Raw genomic sequence first — 23,275 nt, 5'->3', positions numbered from 1 at the left:
CACAAAGCTCGAATCATTTCAAATTGGTTTCTTGAACATGACAATGAGTTCACTGTACTAAAATGGCCCCCACAGTCACCAGATCTCAACCCAATAGAGCATCTTTGGGATGTGGTGGAACGGGAGCTTCGGGCCCTGGATGTGCATCCCACAAATCTCCATCAACTGCAAGATGCTATCCTATCAATATGGGCCAACATTTCTAAAGAATGCTTTCAGCACCTTGTTGAATCAATGCCACGTAGAATTAAGGCAGTTCTGAAGGCGAAAGGGGGTCAAACACAGTATTAGTATGGTGTTCCTAATAATCCTTTAGGTGAGTGTATATAAAAGCCTTTAAGTAAAGCGTTACCAAAAAACGAACAGTATGTTGTTCTGTACTTATAATCAAAACTATATGTCAGTAGTTTTATATTTTACCATTGCCTTTGATCCACATAAGTCCTTCACAATGCTTTAGGCTGAGCAGTTCATTTACTCATAAAATACATTTGTGCAAAACAACTGAAATGATCGCTTACACATACATAACAAAGAATGAAAATGGCACATTTCACAGGAAAAAAAACAGACTTTTTACTAAAACCACGAGAACATAACAACAGTCACAAGACAACGCCAGTATAAACAACACTCTGGTAACACTTTACAATAACGTTCATTAGTTAACATTAGTTGATTACTTTAGTTAACATGAACTAAGAATGACATGCACTACTTCAGCATTTATTAATCTTATTTAATATTAATTTGAACATTTACTAGCACATGATCAAAATCAAAGGTTGTATTTGTTAACATTAGTTAATGTGAACTAACATGAACAGCTGTATTAACATTAACAAAGATTAATAAATACTGTAAGAAATGTTTTGCTCATTATTAGTTCATGTTAGTTACCGAATGAACCTCACTGTAAAGTGTTACCAGTCCTCTTTAATCGTCTGTAATGTGGGTGACGTGAAAACCACTCAGTTCGGCTCCCTTCTTACATTCGGTGAGATTGGGATGGATGTCCGTCTCCTCCACGGTCTTCCTGGAGGTGTATGTGGATTTCCAGCGCAGAAGAACGATCCTCTTGAAGTATTTGACCGTGTTGTTCTTCACGCTGACGAAGCAGAAGGTGTTGATCATGCTGTTGCTCATGGCGATGCACTCGATGATGTAGAACGCCACCAGGGAGTTGCGCTCCCGCGAGATGAGCGTCGGGTGGAAATCCCGCAGGATTGTGTATCCGTAGTACGGAGCCCAGCAGAGGATGTACGCCGTGAGGATCCCGATGAGCACCATGACCGTCTTCCTCCGGCAGCGCAGGCGCTTGCGGATCTGCTCCGTCTGGAAACCCGGCACGCTCTTGAACCAGAGTTCCTGGGAGATGCGCAGGTAACACAGGGCCATGGTGAGCACCGGCCCGACGAACTCCACCGCGAAGATGAAGAGGAAGTACGAGCGGTAGTACAGCTGCTGGTCCACCGTCCAGATCTGGGCGCAGAAGGTCTTGCTGCGGTTCGCCCCGTTGGGGACTTTGGTGGCGGACGCGAAGTATGCGGACGGTATGGAAATGAACACTGGGACGACCCACACCCCAGTGATGAGACAGTATGCCGTCTGGAGCTTCATTCTGGGCCTCAAGGGATGAACGATGGCCATATACCTACACACGACAAAGATGACCAGGGTCAATTTACATTCATACTATACGGGGAAATTCACTTTTGTTTACTAACCAATGCACAGGTTTAACTGTCTGCACTGGTGTAGCGCTGCGCCATGCAAGAATCACAATTGTTTGGTTTACAAAAATGTAATTATTTTTACCAAAAATCGGGTGGAGTGAATGATTCAATGACTCACTCATAAAGACTTCACTTGGTTTATTACTGGGTGTTAGCCTGGGAAAACCCAGACAACTTCCGGCAAATTTAGATTTGCTCTGAAAGTTAGTCTGGCAAAGAGCTCATTCAAGCCCATTTCCAATCCGTCGAAATCGCGGCACCAATCAGAAGCATTGGGGCGGGCTTTACACGATGACGACAGCGCTGGGATTTTGAAGCAGATTTTGTAGCCTACATTACAAAGATGGATGCCGCCGTCGAACATCACTCGTTCCAATCAGCTATCGCGTCTGTTTTAAGCCATTTGAACGTTTCCTTTTAGTTAAAAACCGAGCAAAGAACAACACTCGGAGATGTGTCTCCGCCGCTCTGCATACGTCATCTCCTTCATCGCTCTGATTGGGTTTAGGTCTATCCGCGACGTCCGTTGGTGACGCCCCTCTGGAAATGATTTGTCTATGACGCTTTGCCAGACCATAACTCAGTTACAACTGAGAATGGTCTGGTTTTAACCAGGCTAACTGGGTGTATCAGCGTTTTTAAAAACATTTCTTGAGTTAATGATTCTATGACACGTTTTTAACAGTCTGTTGTCGCCACCTACTGGTGTAATGAAGTAACTGATATCATCTTTATTTGAAGCGTCAAGTTCCTTTCAAAAGGTGATTTACTCTATTTAGATTATATATGAACAATAGGGGTGTTCGGTACGAGACTTTCGGTCCGGTACGGAATACGCATTACAAACCGAAAGATTCGTTGGACAATTTTTCCTGCTGAGCAAAAACCACCACAACGTTGCGCAATACCACATGGCAAACGTAATGAAAGCGGAACTTATTATTTTGTGCTTCACGGACCGTTTATCAGTTTGGACCATGAATGTCAGTGCAGAGCGAGCGAGCCGATCTTGATCAAGAGACACTGTTATACACAGCATTTGACTTCGCCACTGAAGTAATAACATCGCTGCGAGATCTAGTGAGAAACATTCACATTTCTCCGTTATTAACGGATCAAACAGCGCTGACGTGGAAACCAGGAGAAACATTGTTAACGTGTATAGGCCGTAAGTCCACAGATCAGCAACATTCACCATGGATTTACTGTAGTAACACTCACTGTAACCATGGAAGTTTGGCAGGAATAGTAAAATGCTTTCAAGTAAATCACACATATTTTTCCAGCACTTCAAAACTCAAATATTATGTTTTAACAAATATTATACATTATTTGCTCATCCTTCAAAGATTACCCCCATTTATAAAAACTAAAAGTTTCAAGATGTAGGAAAACTCACATTTATTTAAAAATAATTTTCCTTTTAATAAATAGGAAATTTCTCTGGCATTTCTTTCTTTTTGCTGTATCGTATCGAACCGAACCGTGGATTTTGTGAACCGCTGCACCCCTAATGAACAATAAACTTTTATCCCAGTACTTCTGTGATAATATGAATGATTGTAAGACAGAAGTACTGATACTGTGTGTTGAAAGGACTGTTAGTAAAGCGGTTTCATGCCAACGGCTCTCTGGATCAGAACACAGATCTGGATGTTCCTGTGATCGACTTATCAAAGGTTATAAACTGAGCCGAATCACTTGATTAATCATTGAATCATGATGTTGGATATCATTTTATTTTTTGAGTGAACTATCCTTTTTTCCATACTGAATTGTGAATAATCACATCTTTCTTATTATTTTATAAATATAAAATATTTTAACATAACTGCAAACTTTACACTGCACAGCGACTGTGTTGAGTCTTGTGTGAAAACCTAAAGCTCACTAACACATCGAAGTCACTGTGAAATCAATTAATTTTAATATTGCAGTATTTATTATAATTTATCAGCACATCATTAAATTGATGTTCCTGGTAATCTTGAATCAGAATCAGTTCCTCTTGCAGCATCTCTTCTCTTCTCTGATGATGTGGGCGGAGCAACCTGTCACTCACATGAGATCAGCCAATAGCAAACCACAACCATCCAATCAGTTCCCCACAAACACAATCAAGCCCCGCCCACATCTGTACTTGTTCCAGAAGCGTTTCACTCGATATACGACACAATAGAGGAGAAAAGACCAGAGCAACTTCATTTCAAGCTGACTTTAACACAATTCTTTTGCTGCACTGATGCTTCCTTCAGGAAATGCTCTTCTGGTACAATTTATTCTATTTAAGGATTTCTATCAGTAGATCAGAAACTTGTAAGCCATTCATAATTAAATTTTCCTTAATTATGGACTGTCATTACAGACAAGTCAAACAGCAAGGCAAATGTAATCACAAGTGGTTTTCATGAGGCCTTTTTCTTAATTAAAAAACATGATGAAAAACATGAAAACGTGACGAGGTTCAAACAAACTCTGTCCTGTCATAATTTAACTGTGTAAAATGACTAGCTTAGATGAAGTGTCGGGAGAAACTTTAAAAGCTATTAATAACTGCTAAAGAAATAGAACAGGAGCTGAAATGTAATCTTGATTCACTCTCTGATATAGGACAAATCTGATCATTAATATGGTCATGTTCACACATGCTTTATTACGAGTTGTTCGGGATATGCAGCTTGTGTAAAGGACACATAATTGTTGTTATCCTGGAAAAGGATGTTACAGAATACCCGCATAGAGATAGCGTTTTAAACAATTTCTTGCCCGTGGGATTCACTCACATTTTTACAGAAATATCCCTAACAGTCTTTCATATGTGAGCATTAGCATTAACATTAGCACGGTCTCTACATCTGGAAGCGGGTTGGGTTTTATTTATTGAATAAAACAGGGTTCAGAGTTTATATTCTGAATGGATGAGACGTGTTTGAAGCTGGTAAACACACTTTCTGTGAAGCCTTTATTTAAAATGCATTATAACGGTATTCTTAAGGCATTATAATGCATGTATAATTACGTATAATATGTTATATCATCTTATGAATAACCGTAACAGTTATAACTCATGTTACTTTACTTGACGCAGACAAAGAGCACTAACAAACATTATGAGCACATTATAAAGCCTTTTGGATGTTTCCATGAAGACTTTACAGTAAGAAGGAGTCAGATACTTCATCAATGCCAAGATATGAGACATATATTATATCTATGGGAACTATAATCCTATAAAATGATGTTATAACTGTTGTTATGAATATTAAGGTTTTTAAGATGCATTAAGAATACCATTATAATGCATTATAAATACAGGCTTCATAAAAAGTTAATCTTAAAATTAAAATTACATCACTATTTTCTCACGTTCATGTTGTTCCAAATGTACAGTATGTACGCAGTTATTTTTTTTATTTTAACACAATGGGAGATATTATTTTTGTTTTTACAGCAATAATTCATAGAATGTTTTTATAATGCATAATGCATTCAGAATACCATTATAATGCATTATAAATACCAGTGTCATAGAACGTTAATCTAAGAATTAAACTTACATCACTCTTTACTCATTTTTATGTTGTTCCAATGTACAATATGCATTTTTTTAACACAAAGGGAAATTGTATTATTATTAATATTATTACAATTAGATAATTCACAGATAATCACAGATAATCTTTCCCTTCACCAATGTTACTGTATGAAATGTGAAGAGATGTGTGAGTGTGTAATGTTCAGCTGCGACACACACTGACATCAATCCTGCCATGGTGTGTCGACATGTGAATGCAAATGTGAACGAGATTTCTGAAGATTACGAGTTAATAACAGCTTCAATTTCTATTTTTTATGTCCTGCTATTGTATGACATCAGAAGACTGGGGATATAGTTATATGGACTATTTCACCACACAAAGCTTTATATGCTGTTTTGTGTTTATGAAGTCTTATATCATGGAAAACAGCTGTATAACGATTCTTCTAAAATTCTCCTTTTTGACCAACAAAAAAATAACAGCTTATGGTTTTAGAAAAAACAAGAGTGAGTAAATAATGAGATCTTTTTTTATTCATTATTCGTCAACTTTAAACAACTTACATTTGGACTAATGAATTATTTTAATTGCCAGAAGTATTGTTTATTGTGATTATTGCTATACTGTTAATAATGCATCACATTCTCTCATGCTTTAATTCACTTCTTTTACGCTGGAGCCTCATTGCCTGTGTATGCACGATATATCAGCTGCCATATTGTTTTTGGCCGATATATGTTCATTTTTAATGTTATAGTTATCGGTTCAATAAGAAAATTTGGCCGATTTATTAAAGCCAATAAATAAAGGATTATTTCCTTTAGCTGAGACACTTCAGATACACACTGTTCAACATGACGGGTTTGAAGTGCTTGAAATATGATTTTATTTTTAATTTTAATTTTTGGTACAGAAAGTTGGCCATAGGAGTGTAAAATTCATTTTGAAAACTTACTCTGGTTCAAACTATGCTACTGTACTTCTTTCGTTTGATTTATGTCGAAGTGCTTGGGACATGCCTTTTAATTGTGACACTTTTGTTTTGTAATCAATTTTGTAATAAAAAATTTTTTTTTAGATTTCTCAGCCAATATATCGTTATCGGCTTCCAAATATAAAGAATTATCGGTAATCTAAAATGTCCATATCAGTGCATCCCTAACCTTTATTTATATATTTTTTACAGTAAAAGTTCACTCCAAAATGAAAATTCAGTCACCATTTACTCGCCCTCAAGTTGTACCAAACCGGTATGAGTTTCTTTCTTCTGCTGAACACAAAAGAAGAATGTTTTTTGAAGAATGTCGGTAACCACACAGTTGTTGGTCCCCATTGACTTCTATAGTATTTTTTTTTTTTCCTTCTATGGAAGTCAATGGGGACTAACAATTGTCTGGTTACCCATACTCTTCAAAATATCTTCCTTTGTGTTCAACAGAAGAATGAAACTCCTACAGGTTTGGAACGACTTGAGGGCGAGTAAATGATGACAGAATTTTCATTTTGAATTGAACTATTCCTTAAAGTGCAGTTCTACTTTAAGTTGCTAAGATAGTGAACAGGTTTTCACTCGCTTTGTTCTCCATACAGGATAATGCATGGCAGATTTTTCAATCCTACTGAATAACTGGAAAGCTTTTGTTGCAGAGAATGCAATATTTTCCTCACAGATGAGTAGTATTTGAAGAGTATAGGAGCCTCAATGGATAATGCATGAATCTGAAAGCCAAGAATATTTCGGCCACTAAATATGCAGATTTCATTGAAAAGGCTAAAAATATTACAAGGTGTACAAGGCCAGTGCTGCTATAATTAATAAAGTAAATCTAACTAAGAAATTGGGCTCTATGAGTTCAGTGATTCAGGGCAAATGATTGTGAAATGATGATTATGTTAAAACATAACCAACACCATCAGATCACCTTTTCTATTTGTTCATCTGGGTGTTAAAACTCAGGTACAGCAGGCAGACAAAACTTAAAGTTAATGACTTAAGGGTCAAGAGCCCAACTAAAACGAACACCGATCACCATAATGGTGACTTGAAATTACGGTTTTCTCCAATTCTAATTTGTTAAATTTAATTTATACTATTGCTTGTAATCTGTTGCCATAATTTTATTGATTAGATATAGCGTATTCATTTTTACAGTATCTAAATCACACCGACCTGTCAACGGCGATGGCCAGTAAGGCATTGGTGGACACGTACAGAGACACAGTCCTGAGGTAGTTGACGGAGGCACACAGCACTTTCCCATGGTCCCAGGAGAGCTGCTTGACCACGTAGTAATCCACCAAGAAAGGGCAGCAAACCACCGCCACGATGAAGTCGGAGATGGCCAGGTTAGCGATCAGCAGGTTGGTGAGGTTCCTGAGTTTTTTGTATCGGGCCAGAGTGGCGATGAACAACAAGTTTCCGAAGCCGCACACCAGCATGATACAGATCAGGACCGCTCCGATGACGATGGTGGCCACGAAGTAGGCCAGTCCCTGCGTGGTGTCCGGCATCTCATCAGCAGGAACGCCATAGTCCATGTCGTAGAAGTCCGTGTAAGCGTCATGGACGTCCAGAACGGGAACTTGACTACGAGGGTTCACGTACACGGCTGCCACCTGAGAGATGTTTGCGTCCGCCATGGCAGAAACACAGGAGGAGTGAGTGAGTGAGTGAGTGAGTGAGTGAGTGAGTGAGTGAGTGAGTGAGTGAGTGAGTGAGTGAGTGAGTGAGTGTGTGAGTGTGTGTGTGAGTGAGTGAGTGAGTGAGTGTGTGTGTGAGTGAGTGAGTGAGTGAGTGAGTGAGTGAGTGAGTGAGTGAGTGAGTGAGTGAGTGAGTGAGTGAGTGAGTGAGTGAGTGAGTGAGTGAGTGAGTGAGTGAGTGAGTGAGGGAGGGAGTTCTTGTTATTTCTGGCGGGTTTCTCGTCTCGAACAGTTTTTCTAGCAGTCAGCGATCATGATCCAGGCTGGTTCTTGTCTTTTGATAATGCTTCAGATTTCATTTTCAGTAGGAGAAAGCCGCACATGAAACACAAAACAATCACGGTCAAGGAAGGAAAAAAAAACATAAACACAGGCAATCAAACACTGATGTTATTTCATGTGGTAAACAATATTACTGAGTTAGACACTTCAAGCTTTTTAAAGACATATCTCTCATGTCTGCATTGCAATTATTTGCTGAGTTTCGGTTCATTTTTGTGACGCGTTTCAGAAAGAAGTTCACAGATAACTTCACAGATTTATGTAAATATATTTTCTACCAAGAAATGTTTTGGCCATTTTTTTATATTTTAAAATAAAATGTTTATTTTTAAAAGCATTAAAAAATATATTTTGCCCTCCACATATTTCAAACCAAGAGAATACATTTACAAATTTCACATTTAAAGAAAAACTTTACTTGTTGTACATGAACTTCAAAACTTGCCACACTGCAAAAGTTGGAGTTTATAAAAAAGCAGGAGAAATACTTTAAGGGACATAATCAAAAGTTCAAGGTGTTGGCATGTGGTTTAATGTTGTGGCTGATCAGTGTATTTTATAATGTCATTTTAAATGATGGATACAAAACATGTACCGGTAGATCTTTAGAAGGCTATTCCATCCACATTTGCATTTAGCCAAAATGCAGTATACTGTAAGACTGGAAATGTGTTTTGTTGGCCCTGAAATATATTTTGGCATATGAACGTTAAAACTAAATATATTTTCAATGTACAAAAATATATTTCATTGTGTACAACACATATTTAGAATATATTTTTGCCAGAATTTTTATTTTTTTTATTTTATTTTTTTGCAGTATGGGATTTCAGAAGACTTGCACTATATTTTTTGAGAAACTTTTATTGTGCTTTTAGTTCATTGAAAGCTTAATTTCCCTTTCTCTATAATTGTATGGAAAAGAGCAACCAGAATATTATTCAAAATATCGCCTTTTGTGTTCAAAGAAAGAAAGAAGCCTTAGAGAGTTGGAACGATTAGGTGAATAATAATAGATTGTTCATTTTGGAATAAACTGTTCCTTTAAATAATGAACACATTTTCATTAACTTGAGGAGGAGGAAATGTTGAAGATCCCGTGGAAGAAACATCTCCAGCACTGCAAGCCTTTCTCCTGCGGATAACGTATTAATAATGTACTTTCTCCTTCTGCAATGTGTCTGTATTACTAAAAAAGTGGACGAACGTGATTCACTATGAGGGAAACATGAATGTATGCCACTGAAAAGCATCCAGATCTCTTAGGAAACCAAGCAGAAAATGATGATCTTTGCAAACCAAAAGCATTTAGATGGTCAAATATGCCATTTTCAAGAAACAAAATCTCTTATTTGTCCTTCAAACGGTTTTAAAGTGGACAGTTTGACTGATACATTCAAGGATTGATTATTAAAGTGTGATGCTTATTTCAAAGTAAAAATCATTTCACTTTTACAATTTAATTTTTACACTTTTTAAATTTTACATTATTAAACATCTTGCCTTCCTGGTTCTACCACAACACCTTATTCCATTTTAATAAGATTCTACTTTTAGTAAACATGTATTAACAATGCATTAAAAGGGTGTTAACTTATGATACATCAAGTAAAGCTTTATATATTTATATGAATCAATTAGTCATAACCGCACAGTATGTAAATCATAAATATACAAATGCAATATACCTATGGAACTGGAATATTTCATCACGTCTGCAACATGAGCTTTATTATAACCATGAAGAGGCATCATAACTGTGCTTACAATTATTGTTTGTTTTCTTGAAATGAAAAATCAACTATTCTGTTTGCTGGCCGTTTACTTTATTATTAGAGCAAGACTGTAAATTCATAAAGAAGAATAACAATAATAGACATCAATAATGACAGATATTTCACAGTAAATATTTAGCACTTTATCCAACATTATTTACCCTGTCACCTCATGTTTTATAACATGTTTAGTATAAATAACGATGAAGTTGTCTCATCTGATGTTGTGCGTAAACTTACCGACTTGTACGAGTTGAGAGACGCGTGTCATTGTCTCGTGCCGCATCTGTGTAAGGCGCGCGCCCTTGTGCGCAGCCCCGCGCGAGTCCTGCACAGATGAGCATCTTCTCTCTCCCTCTGGTGGCAGATGTGAAGGTCTGATCATTGGCTTCTTCAGTCCTCGAGCACGGGCTCCTCCTGCTCACTGTGACGCGGTGACGCGCGTAATTGTAAGAGTCTCTACAATACGGCAAATTATACATTTAATACAGTCATTGGATTGAAAGGCTCAGTTGGGATTATATTGCAACATTATATAGCCTGTAGATATAGTTATAAAGTGTCCCAATTTACCTGACTGAATTCACCCAATATCATGAGACCAAGAAAAAAAGTTAGTATTTTTTCGTGTCATTACATTGCTTAGAAATTTTTTTAAAAATGCGAAAATGCTTGTCGGCATAAGAAAAATATTTTGAAAAATTATATTTTATTCATTTGTTATGTTATGTCCTCTGTAGTGGACACCAGGACTCAATTTTAAAAATAAAAATAAAAAGACATAAATGGGCAAAAACAATGGTATTTTATTTTAAATCACCAATCTTTGTTAGGTTTCAGGATTTCATATAGCCTACCAAAGTTTGTATAAAGATGATTCTATGTTATGAAAGATATAACAGAATGATTTGATAAACAATTTTGCTTTATGCAATATGTGTGTAAAATGGCCATAATAGCGGGTTTTCCCATTTTATACAATGTATCTAATGTACATTGTATCTAATTTGCATATTAATGTGTTCTTGGGGCAACATTCAATGAAAAAAAGAAGTGTAATAATTGGAGTAGTAATTGGCGAGGTTTTCATTATAATATCTAATATGTCATAGGAATATTGAAATATAATTTCTTACCCTATTCACTTGTGTCTCCCAAAAAGCCTGATGAACATGATTTAAGTCCCGGTGTCCTCTAAAGTGGACATGTAGGAAATCTATGTCTTGATTCGTAACAGAAAGTCATATTTTGATTTGAAACCCCATAGCGTTTTCCTGAGATGTTTATATTTATGACAAACAATTAAAAAATTGGTCAGATTTAAATGATCCTTACAAAATATGATCATATTTCTGTAAGAGTGTTAAGTTTGATCAATAGATTAATGTCAGTCATTTTTAAAGTCCAAGGAGAGACAGTTGTCATTGTGAAACTTCCAATCATTTGGTGTCTCTGAAAAGCCCTGAGTCTGCTCTTTACTGGACGTCCATGATGTATGATGTCAGAGAAATGCACAACAATATAATGTCCACTACAGAGGACACAAGTCTATTCCTGGGTCCCAGGAGGCAGATTTGTATTCATTTAGGAGACACGTTTCTTCGTTCATTTATTTGTTCTGTCCTTGATTTTTATTTACTATGCATTTCGATTGTGAAAACGAAAGTTTTTTTTTTTAAGCAACAGCATTAAGTCTCCATTACACTTGTAACAACCGGTGGTCAGTGTTGAGGGTAACCGTGAGTAATGTAATCAGATTACTTTTCCAAGTAATGCATTGCTTTTAAATTTGCAATGAAATATCTGAATTACATTTTTAAACAAGTAATGCTTTGTTTTCCCATGTATTGACTGACTCCAGTCCTCATGTTGAGAGAATAAGGAGTGCTGAGGTGTTGTGTGCTTTCCTTCAGCTTGAGGCTTATTCATTTCACTTTTGTGGTGAGAAAGAGCCATTACATGTGCCAAAAATAGGACTTTTTTGTTATCAAAAAAACAAACAAACAGCCTAGCCCAGCACAGGTGAGAAAACATAACACAAAAGGAACATAACATTACATAAAAAAAGTAATTTACTAATATAGTAAAGGAATGCATTACTTTTAAAAGTATAACTTTCCCCATGGTGGTGGAAATATATATATATTTCAATGCATTTGCATTGCATTTCAAAACATTTGCAAGAAAATGCATTAACATATAAGTTTTCCTCCCATCTAATATTTTTAAAATCACAATGTCAGCTACTTAGGGATTCATGAAACTTGTCTAATTAAAATTGTTCTAATACATTTAAATGTTTGAATAAAGGCTGTGAATAACCATTGAGTTCTTGTGAGAGTGATTAAAATAAATAGCCACTTCATCCACTGCAGCAGACATTAAATGAAGTTCCTAAACGTAAGTTAGGGAGGAGCGAGCCCATCCAATCTTTCAATCAACAAACAGAGTATATAAGCAGCCGCTTACCTCTCCCTAGTATCAGCTGTTCTAGTATCCTTCATGTTTTTAACCATGGAGGCTCTCCCGTTCGGATCGCAGTGTGGGCCCTCCTATCCGAATAAATCAGGACTGGAGGTACCAAGGATCGCACGTCCCTCGAACGCGACGGGCCATTATGTCTTTATGTGATCTCCGCCCCCTGCGTCAGAAGGATGGTAGTTCTGCTTTTCCTATGTATACCGTAGGCTCCCTCTTGCTGCGTAGGGAGTTTCGCTTCAGACACCGGTGGCCCGTTCGCCTTTAGGGACGAGGACCTTCTTCCCCATTTGTGACATCTGGAAGCCCCATGTTCTCTAACTCCATGGAGCTCCATGTCATGGATGTGGCAGGGCGTTCTCCAACCTCGTACTCCAACCTCCAGTCCCAAGATACTCCCACAGGAGTAATTTCTGAAAGTCACTGCCGCAGCAGTGCAGCGGTGAGATGTACCCCAGTCAAATTTCCACAAGCCCATGTCGTTTCACTCCACAACGAACGCAGGCACACTCTTTCAAACACAGCTCCCGCCGGAGCTCCACTCATAGCCCCACATGGTGGGCATAGTAGGGAGACGCAGTTCCAGCCAGGAGCCCCTTTAAACATATCACTGCCGCAGCAGTGTCCATCCATGCTCCATACAGCTTTCAATTTCCACTCTTTTGGGGGGTAACATACTTTAAGCTTATTGGCATCCTGTATTTGATCACGTTATTCTAACTTGCTGTCCCAAATATTTATTCAACACTTTTGGGGGGTATATCAGAGCTCGAGTTGAAGCTGCTTCATCGAGCCCCTCTCCAGCGGACAGCAAGCCAAATAAGTTTAACCTAATATCTTAAAGATTTTATGGGCAAACGAACTTGTTAAATGAAGTTCCTAAACGTAAGTTAGGGAGGAGCGAGCCCATCCAATCTTTCAATCAACAAACAGAGTATATAAGCAGCCGCTTACCTCTCCCTAGTATCAGCTGTTCTAGTATCCCTCCACCTCCCCAAACTCCACCTTCATCTTAGGTACCTTGCCCTGTAATTAACAGGTCCTACATTTAGCCACTGGGGGGTATATCAGAGCTCGAGTTGAAGCTGCTTCATCGAGCCCCTCTCCAGCGGACAGCAAGCCAAATAAGTTTAACCTAATATCTTAAAGATTTTATGGGCAAACGAACTCGTTAAACTGAAGTAGACAAACACTGGCTTGTGTCACAGTTCTCCTCTTACTTTCAGCTCAACTTAAACACCAGCCTCGTGTGTGAAGCATCGGTCGCTCCGTCAGCTCGTCCGATGGGTGGATTACACAGGACAGCAGAGGGACTGAGGCTGCGTTCCCAACGGATCTGTGAATATCACCACATCATTCTCTCATTAAACACATTTACACTGTTGGAGAGCAGACAACTGCTGTTTCTGGGACCGCATCGACTCCCTGTTGCGTTTAGACAAACTCTATTGATATATTTTCATTGTGCTGAGTTTTTGTTCTGAGAAAGTTAGAGCATCTGATTTACTAAAAATCCATAGCCAGCAGGATAAACTATATTTTCTTCACTTGTCAGACAATATTTTCAGTAAAAAAGACATGCATTGCAAAATAAATGCATGCAAAAATGCCTTGTCAAGTGTCAGGAGAGACAAGCAGAACATATTTTGCATACAGAAATCTTGCCCTTAGTTGTGCCAAGTTCTTAAAGTCATATGCTTATGCTAATGTGCTCAGGCTATGTCCCGAGTCATGTGATGCATTCATTACAAGAATGCTTTAGTTAAAGAAGGAGGAGGAGAATTGGTTAAGTTCATTGAAATAATGTGCTTTAAAGGAATATGGCTGTAGGCGACTTGACTGCATGTAATTGCAATTGAATGCAAATCTATTACAGTTTTCATTTATGTTACATTCAATTAGCTTTAGTTCCTGTGTGCTTTTCTAACTTCTTACAAGTTTATTAAAGGAATATTCTGGGTTTATTAAAAGTAAGCTCAATCAACAGCACATGCACATCATTTTGATTACCACAACCATGATAGCTAAAACTGCCACAGAAATGACCGAAACTTTACAGTCCAAATCCTCCAAAAATTGGTGCCATTGACTTCCATTGTGAGTTTCTCACTATACCTCCAGGAACAAGTCAAAATGATTTTGTTGTATTAACATGCTGTGCCACAAACACTGTAAACGCTTTAAAAGTTCATGATGGTCAACATTTATCTGCGTTCATCGAGCTGTCATGGCAACCGCCACCAGTCCCGGCCCATGGGGGGTCAGGCTCACGTCCCAGCCAATTCTCTCAGCGGGATCTGACGGGTAAAAAAAAAAATCTAAATCAATTTCAAGCTGGCATCTCAAACAAACCTGGTCCCATCCTTCAATGACGAACCCTAGGATTCCTGACTAAGAAAGAACGCTTTAAGCCAAAAAGGTTCTATAAGGAGAAACATCTTAAATGATTGCATAGTACTTTCACGTTTAATGTGTTATTTCAAATTTTCCAGTGATGTTTCTAGAATGATTAAAAGCTGTTTAATTCATAAAATTAAATGTAGAATGTTAATATTGCGTTGCTGATTTGTTCTTATTATCCACCAATGACTGAACAGTGTTCTAAAGTGTTACCGAATCTTCTTATGACTGTGAGTGTGTGCTCTAATGTGTAAAGCCATGCAGATTGTGGTTTACATGTGCAGTCTTGAGGATTGAGGTAGACTACGCTGGAACCCAGTGGGTGAGTGCTAGAATGTCAGCTGGCATTACGCTTACAGGGTCAGATCACAGATCATATCTTCAGAGGCTAACGTGAGCTACACAGAGCAAATGGTAACCGAGAATGAAAGACGCAAAAAAGGGTTGCAGTTGTTGCTGGAGTAACCCATTAGAAATGGTATATAATTGGTCACATCTTTAAATATTTTCAGTCAGGTTAGGTTTTATGGCCATTGAAAATAATGCTTTAAATATCAGGCCATTTAGGCACAGAATATATGCTTTTGTCAGTTTAGTTTCGTTTTCATGGACTTTGTTTTTCATTTGTCATGCGTCTTTCTTCTGATCAACCTCACTCATCAGCATCCTTGGTGACCGTCATTATTAGTTTATCCGTGTCAGCTGTGTTAGTTTAATCATCTTGTTTGAGTTTGTGTATATATAGGTCACCTTATCCTGCACTCTTTTTCCGGTATCGTGTACAATTTGGTGTGTGTTTGTATTCTTTGTATGGATCGCTACCTGTTGGATAATTATAAGTAAAGTTACCCGTTTGAATCTTCATCTTCTGTGTCGTCTTCTGCATGCACCCGTTACAGCTTTAAGGTCCTTGCACACTGAGTCCGAAATATTTTGTATGCCCTTTTTCGTATTTGTCATTCGGTGGCTTTGAATTGTCAAAACACCTCTCAAAATGCTTGCTGCGTTTGTGTGAAAAACAGAAAATCGAACCCGATCCCAATTTTTTTTATGACGGACGAAAGTTTCGGAGGCAGTGTGCAAAGATGATTGACATAATGTGAGGTGGTATTTATTTTTATACGTGCGGAAATTCTGGACGTAAATTTCGGACTCGGTGTGTAAGGACCTATATTCATTTGAAAACAAATAAAAAGTTTTAATAAAGTTTGAAAAGTGAAAAAAGCTGATAAAGTGAGTTTTTCTTTTTTCAGGTAGCGAACATCTAAAACACATTAATTATGTGATTAGTGATTCGCCTTTGGCTAAGCCACACCCTAGAATGTAGATTGACCAATCACAGCGCAGCCAAGAACGAGCTCTCACAGAGGTCCGGCACAGAGGTCCGGCACTTTTTCACAGCGCTCCATTGACTTTAACACAGGCATCTCATGTTTTTAGTCTCGGCCGGCTATTACCGTCGTAGTTTTATCAAAAATATGGTTAAACGTTGTGCCTGGGGCATTTGTAACACAGATACGCGTTTCCCAGAGAGGTTGGAGGGGGGTGTGCGTTTTTTTCCCTTCCCAAACCGAAGTCAAATCCTGACGAGTGTCGTCTAGCACACGCTGCTAATAAATACAACAACATTATACTCGCGTAGTCCGTTTGCTTTGTAATAACGATTATAGAAGTGAATAGAGACCTACCCAGTTTTGCATGAACAGATATTGTTAGTCCCAGCCTCCGTCTCCATGAGTAGGATATGCGGTGGTTAAAATTTTGACTGTGACCGGTATGCTTTTGCCTCGATTTGGATGCCTTGTTGTTCCTTGCGTTTCACCTGTATGTCGTGAATATAGCCTTTGAACGTATATTGCAGCCCCTTTGCCTACTTCTGTCGGACACTTTATTTGCTGCTTTATAAAAGTTTGATAAAATTTCAGCACGAAGAGCTGTCACAGCATAAGCCATGTTGATACCAGAGCCCAGATGAAGTTTGTTTGATGGACGTAGCAACAGTAACTAAGGGGGGCGGGGCTTCGCCAAAGGCGAATTAATTAGTAATTATTTATAATTTTTCATAGTTACCTATTAGTTCTTCATGATGCCAATCTCATTCAATAGGCAGGTCCATGGTGGGAATGGTTTCAGTAGAGTGCCATCTTTGGGTTACTCTTACTGACATCAAAGAAAAGGATAAGACACTCTATAAGACAAAAATAATTCATTAATTCATTACATTTACATAGCGCTTTTTTTGGCACTAAAAGCGCTTCACATGGAAGGGGGGATCTCCTCAACCTCCACCAATGTGCAGCACCACCTGGATGATGCGACGGCAGCCATAGTGCGCCAGAACGCCCACCACACACCAGCTTACTGGTGGAGAGGAGACAGAGTGATAAAGCCAATTGGTATATATAAATGGGGATGATTAGGAGGCCATGATAGACAGAGGCCACTGGGCAAATTTGGCCAGGATGCCGGGGTTACACCCCTACTCTTTCGAAAGACATGGATTTTTTGTGACCACAGAGAGTCAGGGCCTCGGTTTAACGTCTCATCCGAAGGACAGTGCTCTTTGACCGTATAGTGTCCCTGTCACTATACTGGGGCGTTAGGACCCACACAGACCACAGGGTGAGCACCCCCTGCTGGCCTCAGTAACACCTCTTCCAGCAGCAACCTGGTTTTCGCAGAAGGTCTCCCATCCAGGTACGAACCAGGCTCAGCCCTGCTTAGCTTCAGTGGGCAACCAGTCTTGGGCTACAGGGTGATATGGCTGCTGGCTAAAAATAGAGTAGTTAAAACCCCTAGCAGAGTACTGGGCCGCGTGGAAACGTCTGCCCGTGATCTCACAATGGGTGTTACGTACTATTCAACAAGGCTCTTACCAACGGGGTCCTTCCCATGACAGTGAGTCCTTAGGAGGCCTCGGCTTTGAGTCAGGAGAAATTGTTTGGAAATGCTGGCAGTGTTTCTGGCACTCAAAGGTTTCTTTCCCTATCCCTACATGTATTGGTCAGGACAGACAAAATGACTGTGGTCTTATACCTGAATCGTCAAGGAGGGCTACGCTCTCGCCCCCTGTACTGGCTGGCGAAGTGTGTCCTTCTTTTGGCCCAGACCAGGTTCCTGTCAGTCAGAGCGGTTTAGATTACGGGTCGTTTGAACCTGTGAGCGGACCTAATTTCGAGGCAGGGCTTGGAACCAGGAGAGTTGAAGCTGCACCCTCAGGTGGTGAGCCCATAGACTGTAAAAAAATATGGACAAAGCGTCTGTGATGTCACCCATAGACTTTCTGAAGAACGGTTTTGAGGCCGTTTATGGGGGGTATGGGCGGCGCCATCTTGGAAAATCTTGGGAAATCCTAACTCCGCCCACCTTCTGGCCAATCCATATATGGGTAAAAGGGCGGGCTTTGTGTGAGACTGAACCGGCCGGTGGACGCGCCTCTTCAGCCAAGCAGCCTCAGCTATCTGTAACATTACAAGATCGACTGGCAGACTAGGCTACTTTTTACAGTCAGTATCATTCTTATGTTGAAACTCCTTTTCCTCGATTTACTGAAGCCTATATGTAAAACGCATTTGCAGCTGCATAGCTCGCTCATAGGCTGTGCTGCGGCAACTGCACATCCAATGGCGCGGGCGCCTCTGACGTGCGACCAACTAGCTCGCAGATCAGTCTATTCTTATGTTACATTTATTCATTTGGCAGACGCATTTTGGCAGACGCTAACTTATCTGAGGCGATTTAATGCTAACGGTTGCAGTGCCACTGCCCACAAACATTGATGCTAAATAGTGCTAACTACGTGAAATAGTAGTGGAATGTCACTTACCGGAAAAAAAGGAGCGAAGTACTAGTCCTACAGTGTTGGTTAGTGCAGTTTATAGCAGAGCAACCCATGTAATGTACGATATTTCAATACAAATGTTCAGAAAGGATACAGAGGTGGTATGATGTGTTGTGCCAGATCATGGCCGAGACGTCAAATTTCAGGAATTCAACTCGGCGCAGCACGTTATCTAAACTAACGAGTTGGAAAAAAATTCACCCCCCTCACAGTTGTCAGGCACTCGGAACCTATCGAAAAATACAATAAAAGTCCATGGGACCAACCTGTAAAAACATGAATTTATGCTATGAAAACGGACATTTTAACATGCGGTCTATGGATATTTGCTCCCTTTTGGGACCTCCCTCTAGCGGATTTTCGATGTATTGCAGTTTTTCGCACTTCCGGGTAGGCTTCATTTTTCAGATTAGAATGTTGCCGCTTGGGTGAGCCTCATATGGCAGAGGTTCGGCCGAGCGGAAGTGGATTTGTTTGCTTCGAGCATGACTACGCACTGCCCGCTCTGGATTTCCCTGTCGCCTCCATCGCTCTGGCTCAAGAGTGGCCCAGGACCAGACTTTTTGCCTTCCCACCGATTCATTACTCTCAGTGGTGCTGCTTAGAGTACGAACTGACAAAGTAAGACATCGGTTGTTGGTGGCCCCGTTCTGGCCCACTCAGATATGGTTTTCAGACCTGGTCAGTCTGTTAGTCGGCCCTCCTTGGGAGGTTCACCTGAGACCAGACCTGCTGACTCAGGCAGGTCTGGTCTCATGATTTGGCACCCCGTCCGGATTTATGGAGGCTGTGGGTGTGGCCCCTGAGCAGGGCGCGTTAATGTTGTCTGGTCTCTCCGCTGAGATTACAGATACTATTCTTAACTCTAGGGCCCCCTACACAGGGACCTGTATGCTTTTAAGTGAAGGCTGTTTTGCCCAGTTCATTGCTCTGTCGGTTTAATACTGGAGTTCTTGCAGAGTTGCTTTTCGGCAGGGACAGTCTCAGCCACTCTTAAGGTTAATGTGGCAGCTATATCTGCTGAACATGTGCCTATGGGAGGTGTTTCTGTTGGAGGTCACCCCCTGGTCTCCCGTTTTCTGCAAAGGATGAGACGGCTTAGGACTTTCCGTGTAAGAATTCCCACATAGGATCTTTCTATCGTCCTGGAGGGATTAACAGGTGACCCCTTTGAGCCATTGGAGTCTGTGTCAGAAAAGTTATTGACCCTTAAGAAAGTTCTTCTAGTTGCTTTATCCTCCCTTAAGAGAATTGGGGATCTACAGGTTCTTTCAATCAGCCCTTCTTGTATGGATTTTGCCCCGGGATTGGTTAAAGTCTTGTTGCGACCTAGGCCAGGTTATGTTCCTAAGGTTGCCTCGACCCCTTTTCGTTCCCAGCAATTGTTCCTGGAGGCTTTTTCCCCTCCTGACTCAGAGACTGGGAGTGATGTGCGGCCTCTTGGCCTCTGCCCGGTAAGGGCGTTGAAGATCTATGTCAACCGTGCATCCCAGTGAGGGGACCCAGTGTAATGGCTAAAAGGCGTTTACTGTACATTTAATTAATCATTAATTACTAGCTTATTTTTGCTTATTCATCGCATGAACGTGGATCCTTCAAATGTTTAATAAATTGTAAATAATGGCTAATATGTCCTAACTATATGTTAAGTTAATCATTCATTACTAGTTTGTTCGTGCTTAACTAATGCATAATTCTGGACCCTTAAAACGAAGTGTTACCCTGAAGGGGACTGAGCAGTAGATATGTCCCCTCAATTATTCTTGTGGAGTTTTTAACAAAGTTGAAACTTTTTCGTTTTTAATTCCACTCATGGAAACTAATGGGGGAAAAGCATTTACTGTATATGAATTTTGTTAAAAGTTCTGTTTTATTTTAGCTGTAAAGTTTTGGTAATTTTTTTTTATGTTAGATTTACAGAAATGCAGAGCCTAACCATTAAAGAGATGTATGTGCTATTCAGGCATTTAATGTTGCTTGTGTGAATGCTCTGAATGTGTTTATTTACTCTTTGAAAAATGCTGTCTGTTCAGCTGTCATGTTTCTGCAAAGTTCTGCTTATCATTGTGAAAGCTAAATGCAGCAGACACAAGAATATTCCGCATTGAGCAATATCAATTCCAAATGACAAAAAACCCATTGATTTCCCAGTGAAGATTCTATAGCCAGGCACACACAATGCACAAGAGAATGTACACAACTCTGTTCATTCGACACACTCATACGTCATCCTCCCATTTGCTTCTAGCCAGTCACGTCCCTCACAATGTCAACGGAGAGCTTGTTCAGTTAGAAAGCAGACTGCAAAGTGAAGGAGAGGGGAGCTCTGCCAGCTTATGCTTTGAGCAATCACTTGAGGATGCGTCAGTGTGATAATAATCCATTATGACAGAGAGTAGCTCCATCTCCGATCAGAGCATAGCTCCATCTCCGATCAGAGCATGGCAGAGACCCCCAAAGCCCTGATGTGGATGACTCACCTTCACCTGAGCGGGGCCACAGACAGATGTGCCAGACAGATCACAGTGACCAGCTGATTACCTCCGAACGCCTCTTAACAAAAGTGGACTCAAAATTCTGACTGGGTGAACAAGAAACTGTTATAAAACACTTATACTAGTGGTCAAAAGTTTGTAATAATTATGATTTTTTTTCATAAATCCCGACCCGACCCGACCCATCCCGCTAAATTTTAGATCTCGTTTCCAGAATCTCACATTTAAATTTCCCCTAAAGAAAGAGAGCATGATTGGGGATAACATTACCAAATATAAAATGTTTGCTTTACAAGAATTGTATTTGTTATTTTGGTCTTATCATGTATGTAAAAAAAAAAAAAAAAAAAATGTCACAGAGAAAAAATTTAAATTAAATGTGACATTTGTCACTTAAAATTATAAGCTAAAAATATGAATAAACGAAAACTGTTGGCTTACTAGCTACAGTATACTGCAAAATAAAAATGTGCCTGCTGTAAAAGTTAAGTCCACCTAATACAGTAATCAACATTTGAAGTGGATCAAAACCTTTCTAGTCCAGGCAAAGTAACTCATTTTGGAGCCAAAAATAGATTTAATTGTAAAAAGAATTTTTTTCAGCATAGATCATTTCTATGAGGTGTCCAGAACAACAAGTTAGAAAGTCCTAAGAAATCCTAGTTGAGGAAATTTGTTTAATTCTCATCAATCCGAGATGTGTGCCAGTAAGGCCAGACAACAATATACCCCAATGGGGCTATTTTTTTTCCTTTCCTCCTATCAAAATAAAACTTTATACAATGAAAGTATCCATGAAAAGTAACAAATTTTGTATTACAAGTTTCTTTGAAAATGAATTTTATTATGCAAATGAGCTATACACTAATCGAATATGCTCAAAATACACCCAAATAGGCTTATTTTTTCCTTTACTCCTACCACAATAAAACTTTACACAATGAAAGTCTACAAGAAAAGTAAAAGATTTTGTATTAGAAGTTTCTTTGAAAATGAATTTGAATATGCAAATGAGCAATATACTAATCGAATATGCCCAAAATACACCCTAATGGGCTTATTTTTTCCTTTACTCCTATCACAATCACACAGTGAAAGTATACATGAAAAGTAACATTTTTGCAAATTAGGACATATTCAATAAGTGTGGAGCTCACGTGCATATTCAAATTCATTTCAAAAGAAACTTGTAATACAAAAAAAGTTACTTTTCATGTATACTTGTACTTTTTAAAGTTTTATTGTGGTAGGAATAAAGGAAACAATTAAGCCTATTTGGATGTATTTTAGGCATATTCGATTAGTGTATAGCTCATTTGCATATTAAAATTCATTTTCAAAGAAACCTGTAATACAAAAAAATTGACTTTTCATGGGTTTCATTATGTAAAGATTCATTTTTCCTCAACTAGGATTTCTTAGGACTTTTAGTATGTTGTTCTGGACACCTTATAGAAATGATCTATGCTGCAACAAATTATTGTACAATTAGTCTCTCGTAAAACGCTACTTTGCCTGGACTATTCATTAAACATGAATTTTGAACAATACCCATTCTTGTTTTAGGACAACTTTGATGTACTTTTTTGATCCACTTGAAATGTTGACTACTGTATAAAGTGTGATTGTAGGCCACTGGGTCTTTGAAAGAAAGAGTGGAAATAATAACAATCTTATTTCCATGCAATAAGACATCAATTTCATGAGGTTAATCAGCAGGTACACCAATGGATGTATTGACATGCTGGGTAATAAAGTACTGGCTGTTATGTGTCATTGCCAGACTGTAGTTGAAATGTTTAGTTGTTTCGTGTGCGCTAAAACAGCAGGCCCTGCAGTTTTTCATTGTCAAGCAGAGGGCTGTGGAATCGTATCATTGTGATCATAGACTTCTGGAAACAAAAGCAGAGCTCAAAAGATCATTCAACACAGCAAAGCCCTCGACAATGATGGTGCTGGCCTTGTGCACACAGGACTCCTCTGGAAGAATCCATACGGCACACCATGTGAAACACTGGGATGAAAAGTT

At 39.2% G+C, this 23,275-nt stretch overlaps 1 protein-coding gene across 1 annotated transcript; it reads right to left on the bottom strand.

The window, feature by feature from the left end:
* Positions 1–889: 889 nt before the first annotated feature.
* On the bottom strand, positions 890–7,952 carry prokr1b (prokineticin receptor 1b). Its single transcript, XM_056270170.1, has 2 exons — positions 7,446–7,952; positions 890–1,654 (listed from the first exon to the last, which is right to left on the bottom strand). The coding sequence occupies exons 1-2, from the start codon at positions 7,913–7,915 to the stop codon at positions 937–939; spliced, it is 1,188 nt and encodes a 395-aa protein (XP_056126145.1). The 5' UTR covers positions 7,916–7,952; the 3' UTR covers positions 890–936.
* Between the last annotated feature and the right edge of the window lie 15,323 nt (positions 7,953–23,275).

Source organism: Rhinichthys klamathensis, unplaced genomic scaffold (genome assembly GCF_029890125.1).
Source record: "Rhinichthys klamathensis goyatoka isolate OS25496 unplaced genomic scaffold, OSU_Roscu_1.1 h1tg000298l_1, whole genome shotgun sequence".
Taxonomy (NCBI): domain Eukaryota; kingdom Metazoa; phylum Chordata; class Actinopteri; order Cypriniformes; family Leuciscidae; genus Rhinichthys; species Rhinichthys klamathensis.
Note: the sequence above shows the minus strand (reverse complement) of the source record. Positions and strands in the feature narration are given on the sequence as shown.